This window comes from Bombina bombina, chromosome 3, assembly GCF_027579735.1.
Source record: "Bombina bombina isolate aBomBom1 chromosome 3, aBomBom1.pri, whole genome shotgun sequence".
NCBI classification, from domain to species: domain Eukaryota; kingdom Metazoa; phylum Chordata; class Amphibia; order Anura; family Bombinatoridae; genus Bombina; species Bombina bombina.
This window is the reverse complement of record NC_069501.1, coordinates 428,678,833-428,705,179: the sequence shown is the minus strand read 5'-3', so window position 1 is coordinate 428,705,179 and position 26,347 is coordinate 428,678,833. Positions and strand designations below refer to the sequence as shown.

The 26,347-nt window shown below is 38.4% G+C and overlaps 1 protein-coding gene across 2 annotated transcripts in view; it reads right to left on the bottom strand.

The window, feature by feature from the left end:
* Positions 1 to 26,347, bottom strand: part of IRF6 (interferon regulatory factor 6) — a 73,433-nt gene that overhangs the window by 10,883 nt on the left and 36,203 nt on the right. For both annotated transcript variants that reach the window (XM_053706641.1, XM_053706642.1), the window contains exon 4: positions 21,251 to 21,361. In XM_053706641.1, the coding sequence (XP_053562616.1) occupies positions 21,251 to 21,361 (111 nt within the window). The remainder of the gene's footprint in view (positions 1 to 21,250; positions 21,362 to 26,347) is intronic.

Sequence of the window (26,347 nt, the reverse complement as noted above, 5' to 3'; positions counted from 1 at the left end):
CAACAGAAGCCTCGTTCTTGAAGGCCCATGTGGAAGCCACAGCCCTAGTGGAGTGAGCTGTGATTCTTTCAGGAGGCTGCCGTCCGGCAGTCTCGTAAGCCAATCGGATGATGCTTTTAAGCCAAAAGGAAAGAGAGGTAGAAGTCGCTTTTTGACCTCTCCTTTTACCAGAATAAACGACAAACAGAGAAGATGTTTGTCTGAAATCTTTTGTAGCTTCTAAGTAGAACTTTAGAGCACGGACTACATCTAAGTTGTGTAGCAAACGTTCCTTCTTTGAAACTGGTTTCGGACACAAAGAAGGTACAACTATCTCCTGGTTAATATTCTTGTTGGAAACAACCTTTGGAAGAAAACCAGGCTTAGTACGCAAAACAACCTTATCTGAATGGAACACCAGATAGGGCGGAGTACACTGCAGAGCAGATAACTCTGAAACTCTTCTAGCAGAAGAAATAGCAACCAAAAACAAAAAACTTTCCAAGATAATAACTTAATATCTATGGAATGTAGAGGTTCAAACGGAACCCCTTGAAGAACTGAAAGAACTAGATTTAGACTCCAGGGAGGAGTCAAAGGTCTGTAAACAGGCTTGATCCTGACCAGAGCCTGAACAAATGCTTGAACATCTGGCACAGCTGCCAGTCGTTTGTGTAGTAAGACAGATAAAGCAGAAATCTGTCCCTTTAGAGAACTCGCAGATAATCCTTTATCCAAACCTTCCTGCAGAAAGGAAAGAATCTTAGGAATTTTTATCTTATCCCATGGGAATCCCTTGGATTCACACCAACAGATATATCTTTTCCATATTTTATGGTAAATCTTTCTAGTTACCGGTTTTCTGGCCTGAACCAGAGTATCTATCACAGAATCTGAAAACCCACGCTTTGATAGAATCAAGCGTTCAATCTCCAAGCCGTCAGCTGGAGGGATAACAGATTTGGATGTTCAAATGGACCCTGAACAAGAAGGTCCTGTCTCAAAGGTAGCTTCCATGGTGGAACCGATGCCATATTCACCAGGTCTGCATACCAAGTCCTGCGTGGCCACGCAGGAGCTATCAAGATCACCGAGACCCCCTCCTGTTTGATCCTGGCTACCAGCCTGGGAATGAGAGGAAACGGTGGGAACACATAAGCTAGGTTGAAAGTCCAAGGGTGCTACTAGTGCATCCACTAGAGTCACCTTGGGATCCCTGGATCTGGACCCGTAACAAGGAACCTTGAAGTTCTGACGAGACGCCATCAGATCCATGTCTGGAATGCCCCATAATTGAGTCAACTGGGCAAAGATCTCCGGGTGGAGTTCCCACTCCCCCGGATGGAAAGTCTGACGACTCAGATAATCTGCTTCCCAGTTTTCCACACCTGGGATGTGGATCGCAGATAGATGGCAGGAGTGATCCTCCGCCCATTGTATTATTTTGGTCACTTCTTTCATCGCTAGGGAACACCTTGTTCCCCCCTGATTATTGACATACGCAACAGTCGTTATGTTGTCTGATTGGAATCTTATGAATCTGGCCTTTGCAAGCTGAGGCTAAGCCCTGAGAGCATTGAATATCGCTCTTAGTTCCAGAATGTTTATCGGGAGAAGAGACTCTTCCCGAGACCATAGTCCCTGAGCTTTCAGGGATTCCCAGACCGCGCCCCAGCCCACTAGACTGGCGTCGGTCGTGACAATGACCCACTCTGGTCTGCGGAAGCTCATTCCCTGGGATAGATGGTCCAGGGTCAGCCACCAACGGAGTGACTCTCTGGTCTTCTGATCTACTTGAATCACTGGAGACAAGTCTGTATAGTCCCCATTCCACTGTTTGAGCATGCACAGTTGTAATGGTCTTAGATGAATTCGTGCAAAAGGAACTATGTCCATTGCTGCAACCATCAACCCTACCACTTCCATGCACTGAGCTATGGAAGGACGTGGAACAGAGTGAAGAACTTGACAAGCGCTTAGAAGTTTTGACTTTCTGACATCTGTCAGAAAAATCCTAATTTCTAAGGAATCTATTATTGTTCCCAAGAAGGGAACTCTTGTTGACGGAGACAGAGAACTCTTTTCTATGTTCACCTTCCATCCGTGAGATCTGAGAAAGGCCAGAACGATGTCTGTATGAGCCTTTGCTTTTGAAAGGGACGACGCTTGAATTAGAATGTCGTCCAAGTACGGTACTACTGCAATGCCCCTTGGTCTTAGAACCGCTAGAAGGGACCCGAGTACCTTTGTGAAAATCCTTGTAGCAGTGGCTAACCCGAATGGGAGAGCCACAAACTGGTAATGTTTGTCCAGAAAGGCGAACCTTAGGAACTGATGATGTTCTTTGTGGATAGGAATATGTAGGTACGCATCCTTTAGATCCACGGTAGTCATAAATTGACCTTCCTGGATAGTGGGTAGAATCGTTCGAATGGTTTCCATTTTGAATGATGGTACCCTGAGAAATTTGTTTAGGATCTTTAAATCCAGAATTGGTCTGAAGGTTCCCTCTTTTTTGGGAACTACGAACAGATTTGAGTAAAATCCCATTCCTTGTTCCGTCATTGGAACAGGGTGTATCACTCCCATCTTTAACAGGTCTTCTACACAATGTAAGAACGCCTGTCTCTTTATTTGGTTTAAGGATAAGTGAAACATGTGGAACCTTCCCCTTGGGGGTAGTTCCTTGAATTCCAGAAGATAACCCTGAGAAACTATGTCTAGTGCCCAGGGATCCTGAACATCTCTTGCCCAAGCCTGAGCAAAGAGAGAGAGTCTGCCCCCTACTAGATCCGGTCCCGGATCGGGGGCTACTCCTTCATGCTGTTTTGTTAGCAGCAGCAGGCTTCTTGGCCTGCTTACCCTTGTTCCAGCCTTGCATAGGTTTCCAGGCTGGTTTGGGCTGTGAGGCATTACCCTCTTGCTTAGAGGATGCGGAATTAGAGGTCGGTCCATTCCTGAAATTGCGAAAGGAACGAAAATTAGACTTATTCTTAGCCTTGAAAGGCCTATCTTGTGGAAGGGCGATAATCTCTTTCAATTCTGGCCCAAAGAGAGTTTTACCTTTGAAAGGGATGTTAAGCAATTTTGTCTTGGATGATACATCCGCTGACCAAGACTTTAGCCAAAGCGCTCTGCGCGCCACAATTGCAAACCCTGAATTTTTCGCCGCTAATCTAGCTAATTGCAAAGCGGCATCTAAAATTAAAGAGTTAGCCAATTTAAGTGCGTGAACTCTGTCCATAACCTCCTCATACGGAGTCTCTCTACTGAGCGACTTTTCTAGTTCCTCGAACCAGAACCACGCTGCTGTAGTGACAGGAACAATGCACGAAATGGGTTGTAGAAGGTAACCCTGCTGTACAAAAATCTTTTTAAGCAAACCTTCCAATTTTTTATCCTTAGGATCTTAGAAAGCACAACTATCCTCAATAGGGATAGTAGTGCGCTTGTTTAGAGTAGAAACTGCCCCCTCGACCTTAGGGACTGTCTGCCATAAGTCCTTTCTGGGGTCGACCATAGGAAATAATTTCTTAAATATAGGTGGGGGAACAAAAGGTATGCCTGGCTTCTCCCACTCCTTATTCACTATGTCCGCCACCCGCTTGGGTATAGGAAAAGCGTCTGGGTGCACCGGAACCTCTAGAAACTTGTCCATCTTGCATAATTTCTCTGGGATGACCAAGTTGTCACAATCATCCAGAGTAGATAACACCTCCTTAAGCAGTGCGCGGAGATGTTCCAATTTAAATTTAAATGTCACAACATCAGGTTCAGCTTGTTGAGAAATTTTTCCTGAATCTGAAATTTCCCCATCTGACAGAACCTCCCTCATGGCCCCTTCAGATTGGTGTGAGGGTATGACAGAACAATTATCATCAGCGCCCTCCTGCTCTTCAGTGTTTAAAACAGAGCAATCGCGCTTTCTCTGATATGCAGGCATTTTGGATAAAATATTTGCTATGGAGTTATCCATTACAGCCGTCAATTGTTGCATGGTAATAAGCATTGGCGCGCTAGATGTACTAGGGGCCTCCTGCGTGGGCAAAACTGGTGTAGACACAGTAGGGGATGATGTAGTATCATGTCTACTCCCCTCATCTGAGGAATCATTTTGGGCAATTTCATTATCTGTGGCAGTACTGTCCTTACTTTGTTTGGACGCTATGGCACAATTATCACACAATTTTGAGTGGGGAGACACATTGGCTTTCACACATATAGAACATAGCTTATCCGAAGGCACAGACATGTTAAACAGACTTAAACTTGTCAATAAAGCACAAAAAAATGTTTTAAAACAAAACCGTTACTGTCTCTTTAAATTTAAAACAGAGCACACTTTATTACTGAACATGTGAAAAAGTATGAAGGAATTGTTCAAAATTTACCAAAATTTCACGACAGTGTCTTAAAGCCTTAATAGTATTGCATACCAATTTTCAGAGCTTTAACCCTTAAAATAACGGAACCGGAGCCGTTTACAAATTTAACCCCTATACAGTCCCAGCTACAGCCTTTGCTGTGACTTTACCAAGCCCAGAGGGGAATACGATACCGATGACGCCTTCCAGACACTTTTCCAACAACTTTCTGGTCCTCACACATGCATCTGCATGTCTTACTCTCAAAAACAACTGCGCAGTAATGGCGCGAAAAAGAGGCTCAGCCTACAACTGGGAAGGCCCTTCCTGACTGGAAAAGGTGTCTAACACAGTGCCTGCCGTTAAAAAATGTTCCCCAAGTTTATAAGTGTGAATTATCAGCATAAACATGAATAAAATGTCCAAATAAAGCAATCGATTTAGCCCATAAAAGTGTCTACCAGTTTTATAGCCCATATTAAGCCTGTTATTCTGTTTGAAACTAAGAAAAATGGCTTACCGGTCCCCATGAGGGGAAATGACAGCCTTCCAGCATTACACAGTCTTGTTAGAAATATGGCTAGTCATACCTTAAGCAGAAAAGTCTGCTAACTATTTCCCCCAACTGAAGTTACTTCATCTCAACAGTCCTATGTGGAAACAGCAATCGATTTTAGTTACTGTCTGCTAAAATCATCTTCCTCTCACAAACAGAAATCTTCATCCTTTTCTGTTTCAGAGTAAATAGTACATACCAGCACTATTTTAAAATAACAAACTCTTGATAGTAGAATAAAAAACTACAACTAAACACCACATACTCTTAACCATCTCCGTGGAGATGTTGCCTGTGCAACGGCAAAGAGAATGACTGGGGTGGGCGGAGCCTAGGAGGGACTATATGGCCAGCTTTGCTGGGACTCTTTGCCATTTCCTGTTGGGGAAGAGATATTCCCACAAGTAAGGATGACGCCGTGGACCGGACACACCTATGTTGGAGAAACCATTTTTATCCAAAGCAAGACCAGGCAGACATAAAACGACAACATCATCAGAGGAACAGGAAAAACAGCATCTGCATTAACAATTCCAGACCACCTGAACCAGGAAGGTCCTACAGTACTTTCACCAAAGAGAAATTATTCTATAGAATTATGGCCTAAAGTTTTGTGTAAGATTTATTTTCCAGCAGGACAACAATCAAACTTGTACTAGGAGTGCTGATAGATAGATAGATAGATAGATAGATAGAATAGATTTCCCTCCACAATCACTAGACCTTAACACCACTGAACATCTCTGGTAACATTTTAAAAGGAAACAAGAAAATGGAGAGACGCACTCACTGAGACAGAACAATAGCTAGAAAAACTTCTGTGCTTGTCCACAAGGCCAGTGACACTCAGGGTGCAGTCTCTTTTTGCACACTATGCCTTTTCACAGAGAAAAAATATCCTGTAGCATATCAGTCTGATCCTGCCCAATGACAGTCCAGCACCGAAATACCAGGCAATTCTTCTCTGAACAAGACAAACAACAAACCCCAGACGTACGTTTCGGCCTCTCTTGGGCCTCGTCAGTGAGGTGCAGTTGCATATCTCTAGGGCATGTGTGCAAGGAGTCCAACGTCTGGTTTCCCCCTTTTACTCTTAGGGAGACCTAAGAGTAATTTACATAAAATCAAGAAAATGGAGAGACGCACTCACTGAGACAGAACAATAGCTAGAAAAACTTCTGTGCTTGTCCACAAGGCCAGTGCCACTCAGGGTGCAGTCTCTTTTTGCACACTATGCCTTTTCACAGAGAAAAAATATCCTGTAGCATATCAGTCTGATCCTACCCAATGACAGTCCAGCACCGAAATACCAGGAAATTCTTCTCTGAACAAGACAAACAACAGACGTGGACTCCTTGCACACATGCCCTTAGAGAGATGCGACTGCACCTCACTGACGAGGCCCACAGAAGGCCGAAATGATCGTCTGGGGTTGTTGTTTCTCTTGTTCAGAGAGGAATTGCCTGGTATTTCAGTGCTGGACTGTCATTGGGCAGGGTCAGACTGATATGCTACAGGATATTTTTTCTCTGTGAAGGGGCATAGTGTGCTAAAAGAGTATGCACCCTGAGTGGCACCCAAAAATGAACAGGCACGGAAGTTTTTCCAGCTTTTGTTCTGTCTCAGTTGAGTGCATCTCTCTCTTTTTATATTTATGCAAATTGCTCTTGGGTCTCCCTAAGAATAAAAGGGGAAACCAGACGTGGACTCCTTGCACACATGCCCTTAGAGAGATGCGACTGCACCTCACTGACGAGGCCCACAGAAGGCCGAAACGATTGTCTGGGGTTGTTGCTTCTCATGTTCAGATAGGAATTGCCTGGTATTTCGGTGCTGGACTGTCATTGAGCAGGGTCAGACTGATATGCTACAGGATATTTTTTCTCTGTGAAGGGGCATAGTGTGCTAAAAGAGTATGCACCCTGAGTGGCACCCAAAAATGAACAGGCACGGGAGTTTTTCCAGCTTTTGTTCTGTCTCAGCTGAGTGCATCTCTCTCTTTTTATATTTAAACATTTTAAAAGGGAAAGGATAAAACACACTGATATATCTAGACATTCTCTAAAGGAGTGATGGAATGAAGTGCATTATAAAATTATACATAATCCATAGCAGACAGTTAAAGGGACATTAAACCCAAAAATTTTCTTTCATAATTCAGACAGATAATACAATTTTAAACAGCATTCCAATTTACTTCATTCTTTAGATATATTTTGTTACAAAATAGCAATGCACACGGGTGAGCCAATCACGGGAGGCATCTATGTGCAGCCACCAATCAGAAGCTACTGAGCCTATCTAGATATGCTTTTCAGGAAAGAATATCAAGAGAATGAAGAAAATTAGATAATAGAAGTAAATTAGAAAGCTGTTTAAAATGGTATTCTCTATCTGAATCATGAAAGAAAAAATGTGGGTTTAATGTCCCTTTAAAGCAATCATCAAAGGGACATTCTAGTCAAAATTGAAATGCACATAGATGAATTACATCTTTAAAAATAAACATTTGCACTATACATACAGTATACTGGCAAACAAATGCTTCTATTAAAGTTATCACTGTTTTAGTGTTAGGATTTTTCTCTGCACGTGCATTTGAAGCATAGCTAGATATTCTTAAAGCACAAGCATTTTTAAATACTGCAGCTTCTAGCGCACCAGTGGGGCCTGTATCATGATTGTCAGCAAATCATAAATTGAGTCATTACCAGATGGTACAAATGCCTTATGCTCTCTGAGCATGTGCTGTGTTTAGAATACTGAACTACTCTTGAAACAGCTACAGCTTTTATTAGAATACATGAATAGAAGAATGTTTGTAATATTCAATACTGAAAAGCATCCATGCAGATTCCAGTTTGGGCTGGAATGTCCCTTTAAGATAAATGGTGGTCACACCAAATATCTGATATTTTTTTATTTTCAGTATGTACTGATTTTTTTTTACTTTTATTAAAGGAACATTAAAGTAAAAATTAAAACCTTTAATGATTCAGATAGAGCACTGGTTTTAAAACTTGAAGGCCTCCCTAACTGGCCACATTTTGAGGATATCTGAACTGGACCTCAGGTGAAATAATCAGTTGCTTGGTAAACATGGTTATATTACCTCCTCTCATTCAAAGAAATCCCCAAAACCTGGCCTGTTGGGGAGGCATTAGGAAAGGTTTAAAAAAGCAATGGGATAGAGCATGCAGTTTTAAGAGACTTTTCCAAATTACTTCGATTATCAAAATGTATTTTTATATGCATACTCTGAGGCACCAGCTCCTACTGAGCATGTGCAAGAATTCACAGTATACACGTGCATTTTGTGATTGGCTGATGGCTGCCACATGATACAAGGGGGAGGAAATTTAAAGTAAATGTATAATTTGTTAGAATAAAATCTACTACTCATTTGAAAATAAGTGTAAGTGGCTTTGCATTATCAACTGTATTTGATTGTCCTTTAACCCCAACACTTTTCCATTTTCTGTCTGTTTGGGACCAAGGCTATTTTTACATTTCTGTGGTGTTTGTGTTTAGCTGTAATTTTCCTCTTACTCATTTACTGTACCCACACATATTATATACCGGTTTTCTCGCTATTAAATGGACTTTCTAAAGATACCATTTTCATCATATCTTATAATTTACTATACATTTTTTTATAAAATATGAGGAAAAAATGGGAAAAAATTGATTTTTTTTGTGGGGGGTTTTAAAGCATATTTACATATGCTGCTGTGTAGAATCCCCCCTTAGCCTCCAACCTCCCTGATCCCCCCCCAAACAGCTCTCTAACCCTCCCCCTCTACCTTAATGGGCGCCACCTTCGGTACTAGCAGCTGTCTGCCAGTACCCAGTTTAGAATAAAACTTTTTTTTTTTTTCTCTGTAGTGTAGCTTCCCCCCCCCCAAAAGACCAACCCCCCACCCCCTCCAAGTACCCTAAGGTATAATGTAGGGCAAACTCCCACCCCCCTTTCTCCCACTTCTTAACCAAAAAATTTCAGAGTGGCTCTCTCTGCATCGGATGGCCAAGCAGGGTTATTGCACTGCAATAAGCGGAAAGCGGCTGGAAGCGATCAGGATCGCGTCCACCTCTTTCCAAGACCAAGGACGTACGCCGTACGTCCTCGGTCGTTAAGTGTATTTTTTTTTTTTGAGGACGTCCTCGGTCCTTAAGGGGTTAATAGAATTTTTTTTATTTATATATATTATTTTTCTTTTGTGTAGAAAAATAAGTTCCCTCTCTTTTTTTTCTTTTAAGGGGACAATATACACAATATAAATATCTATCTAAAATTGCATTTGAACCAAAATTGTTTTTTTTCCCTCATATATATCCATATGAATAGGCCCTCTTAGTAGCATTTTTTTTACCGATTTTTATTTTTTGAAAAAAGCTATGGGTCAACAAAATAAAAACAAACATCATGCAAAACAAAACGCTGCAAAGCTTTCTGTCACTATAGCATCATAAAACATGCGACATTTGGAGGGAGGAAAAAGAAACAATTTAAACAAAAAAAAAAACACAAAACAATGGTTATTACAATGCTAATAATTTTGCTGGCAGAATTAGCCAACCATTTGCTTGCAAACAACTCTTCTTATATAATGAATTAGGGATGAATAATAATATAGTTTGCTCTGTGCATTCCCTAATTATACCACTATTAATTATAAGCAAGATAAATAGGACAGTTAATTATACCAAACACCCAAAAGGAATTTTAATTTTCTACCATATACACCACATCAATAGCAATGCAATGGAATCATCATAACTTAGATTCTTTTTAGCCTGGTCATTGGTCACGCAAGATTTGTTATTTACTTGTTCCTTTAGGTAATACTTCATATGTTGAGCCTTGCGTAGAGATTTACACGAGTCCCATAGCAACAGTCAACCATGTAAACAAAAAAGCTTACATGAGTATGCACTGAATAAACAGAACACATGAATGCCTGTTTAACCCTTTCTTGATCATTCAGCTTTGTTCAATACTAATAGATTGTGATCTTGTGGTTGTACTGAAATTCTACCTTGTGATAAAAACAAGCCTGAACCATATGAAACCAAATCAAATCTTGTAGTGCTTCTCTACAGTTTCCTTGGGAGCATGAAATCATTTAATGCAATGTCAAAACCATCTGGCTGAAATGTATAGAAGAGCCATATAAGGGAATTACAAAGCCATGTGGGGGGAAACAACATGAGAAAACACAAAGATAAACCTTTTAGCAGGGGTGGACTGATACCAACCAGGGCCCCAGGGCAGAAATTAGGGATGGGACATCTACCGCCTCACCCACCCTGCTCTTTATGCTTCATCCCACCTCCAGGGCCCCCCAACCTCCAGGAATAGAGCCGTCAACCTTCAAGGCCAGACTGCACCCTCTAGAGCCCCCAAAGCAACAAACCCCCATCCAGGCACAGATTTTTAATTCCAGCCAGGGCTCCCAATTGCCCACACTTATCTGTTTAGTTACTGATAGCGCAGCCATCAGTGCTCCTGATCATCTACCGCCCACCCATCTTTAATCAGGGGTAGGGAAGAGCTGAAGGCCTGTACTAAATTTTGCCTGCCTGCTGCGCTCGCTCACTAACAGTCACAGCTACAAGCGCAGTTCAGTTATGACAGTGAGTGTAGGTAGTATACCAGTAGCCTTGGAAGTGCCTCTGGTGGGTCTTCCCTACATGCTGGGTCCTCGGTCCTATTTGCCTATCCAATCAGTCTATAGCCAGAATCGGAGTAACATAATATACCGAATACCCCAGTGTAACACTAACATTTAAAAGGGACAGTAAACACCTTGCAATTTAAAGACATTTCTTTTGTCTTGCTGTAGAATTGTATGCCAACCAAGTCTAAAAATCATTTTTTTTTTTTAAATATCTTGTTTGCTGCAATTGTTTCTCAATATCCAAACAATCTACCATTTGCCTTATTTAGAGGAGCCAAGCTGGGCTTGAGTCTGCAGACAACAAAGCTATCCAATACTTTATATTAGTACAAATTAGATACGTGCATTCGGATGCTACGTTAGCATCCAAATGCACAAGAAGACGACCGTTCGTGGCTTCTGCACTTTTTAGAGCCGGGTTCCTTCTTGTGCAATCGCAACATACGAAGATCTAGATTTCTAACGAAGCATCTGAATGCACATATCTAGCATAAAACTGAATTGATTTGCAGTTATCAGCTAAAGCCAATTGGGAACATATGTGTAGCATGGTTAGCCTTGACACTATATATCTATATATCTTATGGTGTACTGTCCCTTTTATATCTCTATGACTAATTTATGACAGTGGGATATAGAAGCAAATAATTAAGACCCTTAAAAAAAGTAACTCCTGTAATTAAGCAAATAACCAATGGCTAATATACAATCTAAAATATCAAACAGAGACAGATGCGCCACATGGCCCAATATTGTAGTTTCCAAATTTATGTAGATTTTACTATATAGTTGAACTCACATGTATTGGAGCACCTCAATTGGTGCAAATGACACAGTCTGGGATCTATAACAGTCACCCAGCAGACCGGCCTCTCGAGTTGTTCAGGGTATTTGGTGAAGCATCCCCAATGATGCTATAGAGACAAGCTGGGATTAATTCAGTCACCCAACAGACTTAGCTCGTGGCATACAGCATGCAATAGTCCTCTCAGTGGTCTTTAGGTCAGTGATATCCTCAGATAAAAACCAGTTCATAGGCAGCAAGTGTTTATAGTAAAAGTTAAAATCACTTTAATAAAATAATATTAAATTGCGACGCGTTTCTCAGTCTCAGACTGTTTCCTCAGGCATATTTGATTATGCCTGAGGAAACAGTCTGAGACTGAGAAACGCGTCGCAATTTAATATTATTTTATTAAAGTGATTTTAACTTTTACTATAAACACTTGCTGCCTATGAACTGGTTTTTATCTGAGGATATCACTGACCTAAAGACCACTGAGAGGACTATTGCATGCTGTATGCCACGAGCTAAGTCTGTTGGGTGACTGAATTAATCCCAGCTTGTCTCTATAGCATCATTGGGGATGCTTCACCAAATACCCTGAACAACTCGAGAGGCCGGTCTGCTGGGTGACTGTTATAGATCCCAGACTGTGTCATTTGCACCAATTGAGGTGCTCCAATACATGTGAGTTCAACTATATAGTAAAATCTACATAAATTTGGAAACTACAATATTGGGCCATGTGGCGCATCTGTCTCTGTTTGATATTTTAGATTGCTTAATTGGATCCTGGTCTGGACCACTACAGATTGCTGCCTTGGTATTCTACTATCAAGACCTTTATAAAGGACAATATAGTGATCATTGTCACCCATTAACCACTATCTTTGAGTGAGATATAACTATCCTATTAACATTGTGATTATCAAATTGTTTAGGCTAACATCTATTTACTCTGTTCACAACGTATATACTAGTTTTGAGTGAGATACAACTGTCCTATTAACATTGTGATTATCAAATTGTATAGGTTAACATCTATTTACTCTGTCCACAACATATATACTAGTTACTACTGAATCAGTGTATCATCATTTATACTGAAAAGTGCATTTCTATTGGTAACATATAAGCTACCTCATATACTACATATTACCATTTATAGATACTCTCAAGGGCGCCCCCTTTTCTTTTGTTGGGCTAATATACAAATTGTATTTAGCGCTGCGGAACCTATTGGCGCTCTACAAATAACTGATAATATTTGGAGAGGTGCAAAAAAATGCATTGCAGATCGCTAAAGGGGAAGTAATTAAACATCAGGATCAAAAACCCTCTAAGACTAATATAACAAGCTTAAAAGGGATATTCCAGCCAAAATTAGAAACCACATGGGTGCATTTTGGTATTGAACAGAAGCAATTTTGTAATATAAATGCATTAGCAAAAAGGCTTCTTATAAAAGCTATATCTGTTTCAAAAGTGTATTTAAGTATGCACCGTGCACCAGCATTTTAAACCCAACACTTGTTTCGGAGAGTCTAAGGTGCTTGTACTATCTGGTAATGACTCAATTTGTTAACTGCTGACATGATACAAGCCCCACTGATTATCTGAGCAGCTGCATTGTTTAAAATGTGGGTGCAGTGAAAATATCTAGCTATACTTCACATGCACGTGCAGAGAAAAATGTTAACACTAAAACAGTGATAACTCTTAATAGAAGCATTTTTTTGCCAATACATGTATATTGAAAATATGTTTCTATTCAAAAATGCAATAAATCTATGTACATTTATATTTTGACTGGAATGTCCCTTTAATTATGCACAGTAAAATAACAGGAATATGCTCTCATTATTTATTTTGCCCCCTTTTCTAGGAATTTAAGTCTGAAAATTGCAGCTTTTCCAGTCCTGTAGACGGAAAGAGCAAATGGCAACTTCACAAGCATTACCTTGCCACATGTCCCTTAATTAGCAGTTTGTTATTTTTTTCTGATAATGCCAAATCATGAAGATTTTATTGACACAAAGCCAGTGGCAAGCTCCAGACTCAAGTCCGGAATGGCTTATCCAAATAAGGAAAGTAGTAAGTTGAGTTTGACCACTGAAAAATAATTGCAGCAAACAAGGTGTTAATCTATTCTAAGAACATTCAGACTCTGCTGATATGTTAATCTAGTGGGAGACTACAGAACAATGTAATAACAAGGTGTTTAGTGTCCCTTACTCTAAACACAGTAATATTTGGTGAATTTAAACTCTAGTCAAACAGTAGACAGTAAAAACGGAACCATAGAGAAGCGGGAAAGACAGGAACAGCATTAGGTGCTGACATTTATTCTGACCCTTTTATTTTAATTTGTGGTAGAGCTTCTGGTATCTATAGAAAAATGATTTTGCAGCTGGGGATTCATTTTTTTTCTTATTACACAGACATTAAGTATATTTCATTGTGATTTACTCTAAAATGTTGACATTTGCCCAAGATGAGTAGTTCTAAGTTTATAGGAATTTTAATGACCATAGTGTAGGAGGTTAATATTTTGCCTTTTCAATGGTTTTAGGCTTGGTGTGACCGGATGTTTGAAGGTCAGTTAAAGGGATATGCAAGTCAAATTTAAATTTTCATGACTCAGAGCATGCTTTTTAAAAGTACTTCCCATCAATTTTAATTCCTTCTCTTTGTATCTTTTGTTAAAAAAAACATACTTAGGTATGCGCAGGAGCAGCAATGCACTACTGGGAGCTAGCTGGTAATAGATGGCTACACACATGCCTCTTGTCATCTGCTCACTGTGTGTGTTTGCTGGAGTTAAACAGTTATATACAAACACTAGTTCTACAAAAAACATGTTCTAAAACATTAAAGCATTTTCTTTTGCACATTTAAAAAGGGACATTTTAGGGTAAAAATAAACTCTAATTTGTTAAAAATTGTGGTGTATAATCAAGGTCAATACCAACACAGAGAGTATGCTGCCCCTATTTAATGACAAATTTTTTGAAAGGAACAATAAACAATATTTAATGGTCTCATAAAATGTTTTACAACATCGACATACCTTTGTACATCACATGTTGCAAGGGGTGTTCAGTGCTTTAACATCATGGGTCTTGCTGACAGCAGCGAGGCTGTGCCATTTCTGCATGGTCTTGAGCATGCAGAAATAGGGTGGTCTCACTTCTGTCGCCAAGACCCGCAGCTGTCATTAAGGGGTTAAATAACTATCCATAAAGAAAAAAAAAAATACTAAAACTAGCTTTGAACATTGTGTTTTTGTTCCACTGCCCCAGAGGCTAGAATGAATCCTGCAGGATCCAGAGCCCTGTCCCTATAATATTCTGTAGTGCTTAATTGTGATATATAGTGAAACCATTTTTACTTTCATATATTTTATTTAATATAACACCACTATACATTATAGACCTAAAACCTAGCTGTGTTATATTATTACTAATCATTAGCATCAAGTTAACTCGTATCAGGATCACAAATTTGAACACATTTGTTCATTTTAAATTTCAAATGTGTGTACAATATTATAACAATTGTTTAATGTGATAGTATTTCTAATGCTATCTTTAAATGTAATATTTCTAATTCAATCTAATTATGAACATTCATAAATAAAAATTATCAAAAAATAGAAAACATAATTTATGTAAGAACTTACCTGATAAATTCATTTCTTTCATATTAGCAAGAGTCCATGAGCTAGTGACGTATGGGATATACATTCCTACCAGGAGGGGCAAAGTTTCCCAAACCTCAAAATGCCTATAAATACACCCCTCACCACACCCACAATTCAGTTTAACGAATAGCCAAGAAGTGGGGTGATAAGAAAAAAGTGCGAAAGCATATAAAATAAGGAATTGGAATAATTGTGCTTTATACAAAAAAATCATAACCACCACAAAAAAGGGCGGGCCTCATGGACTCTTGCTAATATGAAAGAAATGAATTTATCAGGTAAGTTCTTACATAAATTATGTTTTCTTTCATGTAATTAGCAAGAGTCCATGAGCTAGTGACGTATGGGATAATGATTACCCAAGATGTGGATCTTTCCACGCAAGAGTCACTAGAGAGGGAGGGATAAAATAAAGACAGCCAATTCCTGCTGAAAATAATCCACACCCAAAATAAAGTTTAATGAAAAACATAAACAGAAGATTCAAACTGAAACCGCTGCCTGAAGTACTTTTCTACCAAAAACTGCTTCAGAAGAAGAAAATACATCAAAATGGTAGAATTTAGTAAAAGTATGCAAAGAGGACCAAGTTGCTGCTTTGCAAATCTGAACAATCGAAGATTCATTCCTAAACGCCCAGGAAGTAGAAACTGACCTAGTAGAATGAGCTGTAATCCTTTGAGGCGGAGTTTTACCCGACTCGACATAGGCATGATGAATTAAAGATTTCAACCAAGATGCCAAAGAAATGGCAGAAGCTTTCTGGCCTTTTCTAGAACCGGAAAAGATAACAAATAGACTAGAAGTCTTTCGGAAAGACTTAGTAGCTTCAACATAATATTTCAAAGCTCTAACAACATCCAAAGAATGCAACGCTTTCTCCTTAGAATTCTTAGGATTAGGACATAATGAAGGAACCACAATTTCTCTACTAATGTTGTTGGAATTCACAACTTTAGGTAAAAATTCAAAAGAAGTTCGCAACACCGCCTTATCCTGATGAAAAATCAGAAAAGGAGACTCACAAGAAAGAGCAGATAATTCAGAGACTCTTCTGGGAGAAGAGATCGCCAAAAGGAACAAAACTTTCCAATAAAGTAATTTAATGTCCAATGAATGCATAGGTTCAAACGGAGGAGCTTGAAGAGCCCCCAGAACCAAATTCAAACTCCAAGGAGGAGAAATTGACTTAATGACAGGTTTTATACGAACCAAAGCTTGTACAAAACAATGAATATCAGGAAGATTAGCAATCTTTCTGTGAAAAAGAACAGAAAGAGCAGAGATTTGTCCTTTCAAAGAACTTGCGGATAAACCTTTATCTAAACCATCCTGAAGAAACTGTAAAATTCTCGGAATTCTAAAAGAATGCCAAGAAAAATGATGAGAAAGACACCAAGAAATATAAGTCTTCCAGACTCTATAATATATCTCTCTGGATACAGATTTACGAGCCTGTAACATAGTATTAATCACAGAGTCAGAGAAACCTCTTTGACCAAGAATCAAGCGTTCAATCTCCATACCTTTAAATTTAAGGATTTGAGATCCTGATGGAAAAAAAGGACCTTGCGACAGAAGGTCTTGTCTTAGCGGAAGAGTCAACGGATGGCAAGAGGCCATCCGGACAAGATCCGCATACCAAAACCTGTGAGGCCATGCCGGAGCTACCAGCAGAACAAACGAGCATTCCTTCAGAATCTTGGAGATTACTCTTGGAAGAAGAACTAGAGGCGGAAAGATATAGGCAGGATGATACTTCCAAGGAAGTGATAATGCATCCACTGCTTCCGCCTGAGGATCCCGGGATCTGGACAGATACCTGGGAAGTTTCTTGTTTAGATGAGACGCCATCAGAACTATTTCTGGAAGCTCCCACATTTGAACAATCTGAAGAAATACCTCTGGGTGAAGAGACCATTCGCCCGGATGCAACGTTTGGCGACTGAGATAATCCGCTTCCCAATTGTCTATACCTGGGATATGAACCGCAGAGATTAGACAGGAGCTGGATTCCACCCAAACCAAAATTCGAGATACTTCTTTCATAGCCAGAGGACTGTGAGTCCCTCCTTGATGATTGATGTATGCCACAGTTGTGACATTGTCTGTCTGAAAACAAATGAACGATTCTCTCTTCAGAAGAGGCCAAGACTGAAGAGCTCTGAAAATTGCACGGAGTTCCAAAATATTGATCGGTAATCTCACCTCCTGAGATTCCCAAACTCCTTGTGCCGTCAGAGATCCCCACACAGCTCCCCAACCTGTGAGACTTGCATCTGTTGAAATTACAGTCCAGGTCGGAAGCACAAAAGAAGCCCCCTGAATTAAACGATGGTGATCTGTCCACCATGTTAGAGAGTGTCGTACAATCTGTTTTAAAGATATTAATTGAGATATCTTTGTGTAATCCTTGCACCATTGATTCAGCATACAGAGCTGAAGAGGTCGCATGTGAAAACGAGCAAAGGGGATCGCGTCCGATGCAGCAGTCATAAGACCTAGAATTTCCATGCATAAGGCTACCGAAGGGAATGATTGTGACAGAAGGTTTTGACAAGCTGAAATCAATTTTAGACGTCTCTTGTCTGTTAAAGACAGAGTCATGGACACTGAATCTATCTGGAAACCCAGAAAGGTTACCCTTGTCTGAGGAATCAATGAACTTTTTGGTGAATTGATTCTCCAACCATGATCTTGAAGAAACAACACAAGTTGATTCGTATGAGATTCTGCTAAATGTAAAGACTGAGCAAGTACCAAGATATCGTCCAAATAAGGAAATACCACAATACCCTGTTCTCTGATTACAGACAGAAGGGCACCGAGAACCTTTGTAAAAATTCTTGGAGCTGTAGCTAGGCCAAACGGCAGAGCCACAAACTGGTAATGCTTGTCCAGAAAAGAGAATCTCAGGAACTGATAATGATCTGGATGAATCGGAATATGCAGATATGCATCCTGTAAATCTATTGTGGACATATAATGCCCTTGCTGAACAAAAGGCAAGATAGTCCTTACAGTTACCATTTTGAACGTTGGTATCCTTACATAACGATTCAATATTTTTAGATCCAGAACTGGTCTGAAGGAATTCTCCTTCTTTGGTACAATGAAGAGATTTGAATAAAACCCCATCCCCTGTTCCAGAACTGGAACTGGCATAATTACTCCAGCCAACTCTAGATCTGAAACACAATTCAGAAATGCTTGAGCTTTCACTGGATTTACTGGGACACGGGAAAGAAAAAATCTCTTTGCAGGAGGTCTCATCTTGAAACCAATTATGTACCCTTCTGAAACAATGTTCTGAATCCAAAGATTGTGAACAGAATTGATCCAAATTTCTTTGAAAAAACGTAACCTGCCCCCTACCAGCTGAGCTGGAATGAGGGCCGCACCTTCATGTGGACTTAGAAGCTGGCTTTGCCTTTCTAGAAGGCTTGGATTTATTCCAGACTGGAGATGGTTTCCAAACTGAAACTGCTCCTGAGGATGAAGGATCAGGCTTTTGTTCTTTGTTGAAACGAAAGGAACGAAAACGATTATTAGCCCTGTTTTTACCCTTAGATTTTTTATCCTGTGGTAAAAAAGTTCCTTTCCCACCAGTAACAGTTGAGATAATAGAATCCAACTGAGAACCAAATAATTTGTTACCCTGGAAAGAAATGGAAAGTAGAGTTGATTTAGAAGCCATATCAGCATTCCAAGTCTTAAGCCATAAAGCTCTTCTAGCTAAAATAGCTAGAGACATAAACCTGACATCAACTCTGATAATATCAAAAATGGCATCACAGATAAAATTATTAGCATGTTGAAGAAGAATAATAATATTATGAGAATCATGATCTGTTACTTGTTGCGCTAAAGTTTCCAACCAAAAAGTTGAAGCTGCAGCAACATCAGCCAATGATATAGCAGGTCTAAGAAGATTACCTGAACACAGATAAGCTTTTTTTAGAAAGGATTCAATTTTCCTATCTAAAGGATCCTTAAACGAAGTACCATCTGACGTAGGAATAGTAGTACGTTTAGCAAGGGTAGAAATAGCCCCATCAACTCTAGGGATTTTGTCCCAAAATTCTAATCTGTCAGACGGCACAGGATATAATTGCTTAAAACGTTTAGAAGGAGAAAATGAATTACCCAATTTATCCCATTCTCTGGAAATTACTTCAGAAATAGCATTAGGAGCAGGAAAAACTTCTGGAATAACCACAGGAGATTTAAAGACCTTATCTAAACGTTTAGAATTAGTATCAAGAGGACCGGAATCCTCAATTTCTAAAGCAATTAGTACTTCTTTAAGTAAAGAACGAATAAATTCCATTTTAAATAAATATGAAGATTTATCAGCATCAATCTCTGAGACAGAATCCTCTGAACCAGAAGAGTCATCAGAATCAGAATGATGATGTTCATTTAAAAATTCATCTGTAGAAAGAGAAGTTTTAAAAGATTTTTTATGTTTACTAGAAGGAGGAATAACAGACATAGCCTTCTTGATGGATTCAGAAACAAAATCTCTTATGTTATCAGGAACATTCTGCACCTTAGATGTTGAAGGAACTGCAACAGGCAATGGTACATTACTAAAGGAAATATTATCTGCATTAACAAGTTTGTCATGACAATTAATACAAACAACAGCTGGAGGAATAGCTACCAAAAGTTTACAGCAGATACACTTAGCTTTGGTAGTTCCAGCACTAGACAGCGATTTTCCTGAAGTATCTTCTGACTCAGATGCAACGTGAGACATCTTGCAATATGTAAGAGAAAAAACAACATATAAAACAAAATTGATCAAATTCCTTAAATGACAGTTTCAGGAATGGGAAAAAATGCCAATAAACAAGCTTCTAGCAACCAGAAGCAAAGAAAAAATGAGACTGAAATAATGTGGAGACAAAAGCGACGCCCATATTTTTTAGCGCCAAATAAGACGCCCACATTATTTGGCGCCTAAATGCTTTTTGGCGCCAAAAATGACGCCACATCCGGAACGCCGACATCTGTGGCGCAAAAGGACGTCAAAAATGACGCAACTTCCGGCGACACGTATGACGCCGGAAACAGAAAAGATTTTTTGTGCCAAAAAAGTCAGCGCCAAGAATGACGCAATAAAATGAAGCATTTTCAGCCCCCGCGAGCCTAACAGCCCACAGGGAAAAAAAGTAAAATTTTTAAGGTAAGAAAAAATGATTGATTCAAATGCATTATCCCAAATATGAAACTGACTGTCTGAAAATAAGGAATGTTGAACATCCTGAGTCAAGGCAAATAAATGTTTGAATACATATATTTAGAACTTTATAAACAAAGTGCCCAACCATAGCTTAGAGTGTCACAGAAAATAAGACTTACTTACCCCAGGACACTCATCTACATGTTTGTAGAAAGCCAAACCAGTACTGAAACGAAAATCAGCAGAGGTAATGGTATATAAATAAGAGTATATCGTCGATCTGAAAAGGGAGGTAAGAGATGAATCTCTACGACCGATAACAGAGAACCTATGAAATAGACCCCGTAGAAGGAGATCACTGCATTCAAAATAGGCAATACTCTCCTCACATCCCTCTGACATTCACTGCACGCTGAGAGGAAAACCGGGCTCCAACCTGCTGCGGAGCGCATATCAACGTAGAATCTAGCACAAACTTACTTCACCACCTCCATAGGAGGCAAAGTTTGTAAAACTGAATTGTGGGTGTGGTGAGGGTGTATTTATAGGCATTTTGAGGTTTGTGAAACTTTGCCCCTCCTGGTAGGAATGTATATCCCATACGTCACTAGCTCATGGACTCTTGCTAATTACATGAAAGAAATAACATTTGTTTACTGAATTTTAAAGGATTTTCTTTTTATCAACATTCCTTTGTCCAAAACTAATGTGCACAGGAATATTCGTTCTACTAAGCTAAATGCACTTTCACCACATTTGCCCATCCCTACTATTGAAGTGAGTATGCCCCAACTGCCCTACTTGCCAATAAACTTATGTGACAATCATAAAAATGAGTGGGTCTGCCACCATACAACCATATACACCTCTAGAAAAATACATAAAGACTTGGAACTGAACTTTCAAATAAACCTCTTCATCTAACGCTTTTTCTTTTTCTTTTAATATAACTGATTTTTTTTCTCTAAAACAGCACTTAACATTAAAAATATACTGACCATTAATATTTAGACAAGTAAATGGTTCTTGGATTGGAATATGAGGTTGGGAACGATTTAAATCATCATCGTCATAATCATCATCATTCCAGGGTGAAGAATCAGAAGAACCTATGGCAGAAAATGTAATATCATACATTAACATAGTGAATATTTTAGGTATAAGGGCTCATACTTGAAATATGTTCATTCTGTTTTAAAAACAACAAAAAAAAACAAAACAAAAAAAAAAACCACAATGTATACTTAGAACAGACAGTAAAATCAAAATTAAACATTCAATATTCAGCTAGAGCTTTTTTTAAAAGCATATCTAGGTAGGCTTAGGAGCAGAAATGCAATACTGGGAGGTAGTTGGTGATTGCTGGCTACACAGTGTCTCTCTTGTCATTGGGTTACATGATGTATTTAGCAGCCAGTAGTGCATTGCTGCAGTTTAAGAAACAGGTAAAAGGTAGTCCCCCATACCCTCATTGTTTTCCCTTAAAGGGACAGTCTACTCCAGAATTGTTATTGTTTAAAAAGATGGAAAATAAAGAATTTCCCAGTTTTGCATAACCAGCACTGTTATATTAATATAATTTTTACCTCTGCGATTGCCTTGTATCGAAGTCTCTGCAGACTGCCCCCTTATTTCAGTTCTTTTGACAGACATGCATTTTAGCCAATCAGTGCCGACTCAAATAACTTCACAGAAGTGAGCACAATGTTATCTATATGGCACACATGTACTAGTGTTGTCTAGCTGTGAAAAACTGTCAAAATGCACAAGAGATGGCTTTCAAGGGCTTAGAAATTAGCATATAAGCCTAACTAGGTTTAAAGGGACAGTTTACTCAAACATTTTCTCCCCTTTAATTTGTTCCCAATGATCCACTTTACCTGCTGGAGTGTATTAAATTGTTTCCAAGTATTTCCATTAACCTTATATTAGCATTTAAATTAGTTTATTTAGCCTGTGGTATCCCCACCTATCCTGAAAGTTTTTGGCCTTGAGGCCAAGCTGTGTTAACACAGCCAGAAGACATTACACTCCCAGTGGGTTAAAGAAGAGATAAGTAATACAATGTTAATTTCCCATTGTTCTCTCCAAGTATTGGTGATTGGTTTATGGACAGATATAAAATAAAGAAGCAGATATATGTACACAATGTGATAAAGTAATGAGATCTGATTATACCTACAAGCTCAACCCATTTTATTAGGTTGTGGCTTCAAAACACAAATATCAGCTAATTCATATACACAAATTAGCCTTAAAAAAGCAAATCTCATACATTTTATACTCTGCAGCTGGTAAAAAAAAAAGTAATTGGAAACACATTAAGGGAAAAACTATTTTATAGTATACTGTCCCTTTAACTTTCAACAAAAGATATCAAAAGAACAACGCAAATTTGATTTTAAAAATAAACTGGAAAGTTGTTTAAAATTGCATGCACTATCGGAATTATGAACGTTTCATTTTGATTAGACATTTCCTTTAAAAAGGGACACAAGTCAAAATTAAACCTTCATGATTCAGATAGGGCAGCAATTTTAAACAACTTTCCAATTTACTTCCATTAACAAAATGTGCACAGTCTTTTTATATTTACACTTTTGAGTCACCTACTGAGCATGTGCAAGAATTTACTGAATAAACGTATATGCATTTGTGATTGGCTGATGGCTGTCACATGATACAGGGGGAGTGGAATTAGACATAACTGAAATTTGCAAGAAAAAAAAAATCTGCTACTCATTTGAAGTTCAGACTAAATGCTATTGCCTTATCTTATCGTGCATTTGTTGTTTATGCAAATCTACTGAATTTATTGGTCCTTTAATAACCAAGTATTTGAACAAACAGATTCTAATTTCAATCTATTGGTTGAATATAAATATACAATGATTTTACTCATCAGGATTGTTGATGCAAAACAAAATCTACCTTAAACATTATCCTTTAACTGGAAATTAAACGCCTCTTGTTTCTGTGCAAAAAAATGTGCTTTGTACCACACACCCTAGAGTGCCCAACAAGCAAAAATTTGTAAACACAGAAAATAGGGTGCGCAAAAGAAAAGATACTAAGAGAGGTCAAATAATGTAGTGGATACTATATAAATATGTGAATACAATATAAAATAAATACTGTACACTCTTATGAGATATATATATATATATATAAATAAATGAATTTATTTAACAAATATATCATCTATGTTCATCAAATAAAAGACCACCGGTGGTACGTTTTGCGTCTAGATGCACAAATACTCAAAAAAATAAAAGATGCTCAGAAAAAATGTCCATTATACATTAATGTTCAAAGAAAAAGTCTGTAAAATATAAAAAGTCTATTCGCCAGTATGATGTAGTTGAAATAATGCATTGGTAGGAGTTTAGAAGTGTTGTGCAGTGGAAAGTGCAACAGTGAGCAAATGAGAAACTTGTAATATGATGACTCAACCGGAATGCGAAACCTCTTATTGTCTAGGTTTCTCCATTTCTCTTTGGCTCTTAGAATCTGCATGTCTCGACCCTCCGATGGTACTTGTTATGTTACAAGCAAATACAGCGTTGTAGCGTGCACCTGGGAATGTGCACTCATGATTTCCGGGTCATGTGACGGGTTCTTAACCAATCTAGAAGCTAGATTACCAGGTGTTTGGGGTAGGGGTGAATCTCCTGATTTCCTTAATACAGTGTGACGAGTGGAGATAATACAAAGTTGCAAAAACAGCACTTTCTTGCAAAATCACTTGTGTGAACTCCAAAGTGACACAGAGCGCTCTGTTTAGGGAGTTCTAGTATGGGGAATACTGAAACATAAACATAGTCCATCAACGCATTTCAGCTGCCACAGCCTTTCTCAACATGAGTTTTAGATCCCTCCTCACACTATCTTTTATCTCTGTTACCTTGATTGTTACTCCTCCCATTTTTCCTCAAAAGGGGAGTGAATTTGCTTTAGCGTTTATATATAAATAAGACAATTGTCATCCGTTAAAGGACAAATAATGAAAGTCTGAGCAATAAAAATAAGAATAAAAATCGGAGCATCAAAAATGGCGAGTCTGTAAATAAAAATCTAGCCACATAATATAGTTCTATGGTGTCCTAAATTATTTATGAAATTAATCTCTTTTTAGTTTAATTGTACATACAAAAATTTGTTAATAAAGATAAAATTCATATATGCAAAATTCATAACTATTGAGTGAAACCAAAAAGATTAAATTAATCAAATTGATTTTTAAATTATCTGTTTGTTACAGAATATGCAAAAAAATATAAAATAATAAACTTACTTATCTTAGTGTGCATAGAAAATGTGTTTTAAATATTAAGTGGTAATAACGAAAAAAAAAGTGTCAATAGGGAGTATACACAAATGTATATTGGAGAATGTAAGATGTAAAAATGAACGTTATTTGTAAATCAAAATGTCATTATTTCTTAGTCAATTCCATTCCCAGAAAATAAAGTACCGTACATACCTCATTTGCGGAGGACCCCGCATGCTATTCCCAGTCTGAAGTTACCCCACTCCTCAGAATGTCGAGAACAGCCAGTGGATCTTAGTTACGCCTGCTAAGATCATAGATAAAAAACGCAGGCAGTTTCTTCTTCCAAATACTGCCTGAGATAGAAAAACAGCACACTCCGGTGCCATTTAAAATAACAAACTTTTGATTGAAGAATAGTTAATAGTTAAGTAAAAACTCCAGCTCCTCTTGCGACCTCCTTCTTTGTTGAGGGTTGCAAGAGAATGACTGGGTATGACATGTGAGGGGAGGAGCTATATATCAGCTCTGTTTGGGTGATCCTCTTGCAACTTCCTGTTGGGAAGGAGAATATATCCCATAAGTAATGGATGACCCGTGGACTGAACACACTTAACAAGAGAAAATTATGTTAAAGGAATAGATGAAACCCATTTGTAGTTTGTTTGCCAAAATGGACAAAAAATATCTACAATGCTATGGATATTTACAGAGGACATCAAACAAAAAAAAGAGGAAAGAACAAATTGCTTGTGTCCCAGTGTCTTTTTTTATTGTTAGTTTGTAATTTATTTTCTATATTATTTTTATTTTTATGGCTATTTTTTATAAGGGAATCCCTTTTACTGAATCATTTATTTATTATTCCATAATGGAATTAAGATCTAATTCAGCATTCAAACCTAATGGTTCTAATGTTTTGAAGTGAAATATTCATTCTGTCTCTGTTCATTAAAGTTTTTTTATTCAGATCACCACCTCTCCAGTTACCCATTATTATTCTTAGGCCCCAATATTTGAGACCTTTTGTATTCTGATTGTGGCATTCCTTAAAATGCCTTGACAGAGGATGTCCCATGAAGCCATGCTCAATGTTGAGCAGGTGCTCGCGGATTCTATCTTTGAGGGGGCGGGAGGTCTCCCCCAAATATTGCATCTTACATGGGAATTGTATTAAGTAAACCACGTTCTTGTCGGTGCATCTGATACAGTCCTTTATTTCTAATTCCTTTCTCGTAGTGTTAGAAATTACTACTTTGGTTTTCCTACTGAAACTACAAGCTTTACAACTGATACATGGGTAGAATCCCTTAAGTTTTTGCTTAAAGAGATCTCTGTTTGTTTTTTTTTTGTTGTTGTTTCTCTGAAGGTACTTGGGGCTAAGATGTTTAAGTTTTTAGCTTTTTTGAAAACCACACTTGGTTTTTCAGGAAGCAATTCACCAATAAATTGGATCTCTTTGCAGGATGTACCAGTGTTTGTTTAGAATAGACCTGATTTGGTTATGATTATTATAATCTGTAATAAATGGTAGCCATAATGATTCTGTGTTGGATGACGTTTATTTTGCGTTGTAGTAAATCTGTTCTATTTTTAGATCTTGCTGTCTGTTTAGCTTTATCAATTAGCTTTCTATCATAACCCTTTTGATGAAACTTATTCTCTAAATGTATAGCTTGCTCATCATAATCCTCTACCCTCGTGCATTTTTTTCTGATTCTAGTGAACTGATTAATGGCAACTTTTGCTATGTACATAATTATTTGATTCTACGGTTTTAAAATGAGTTTTTGTATGAATTTCTTGGTTGATAAATTTCAATTTT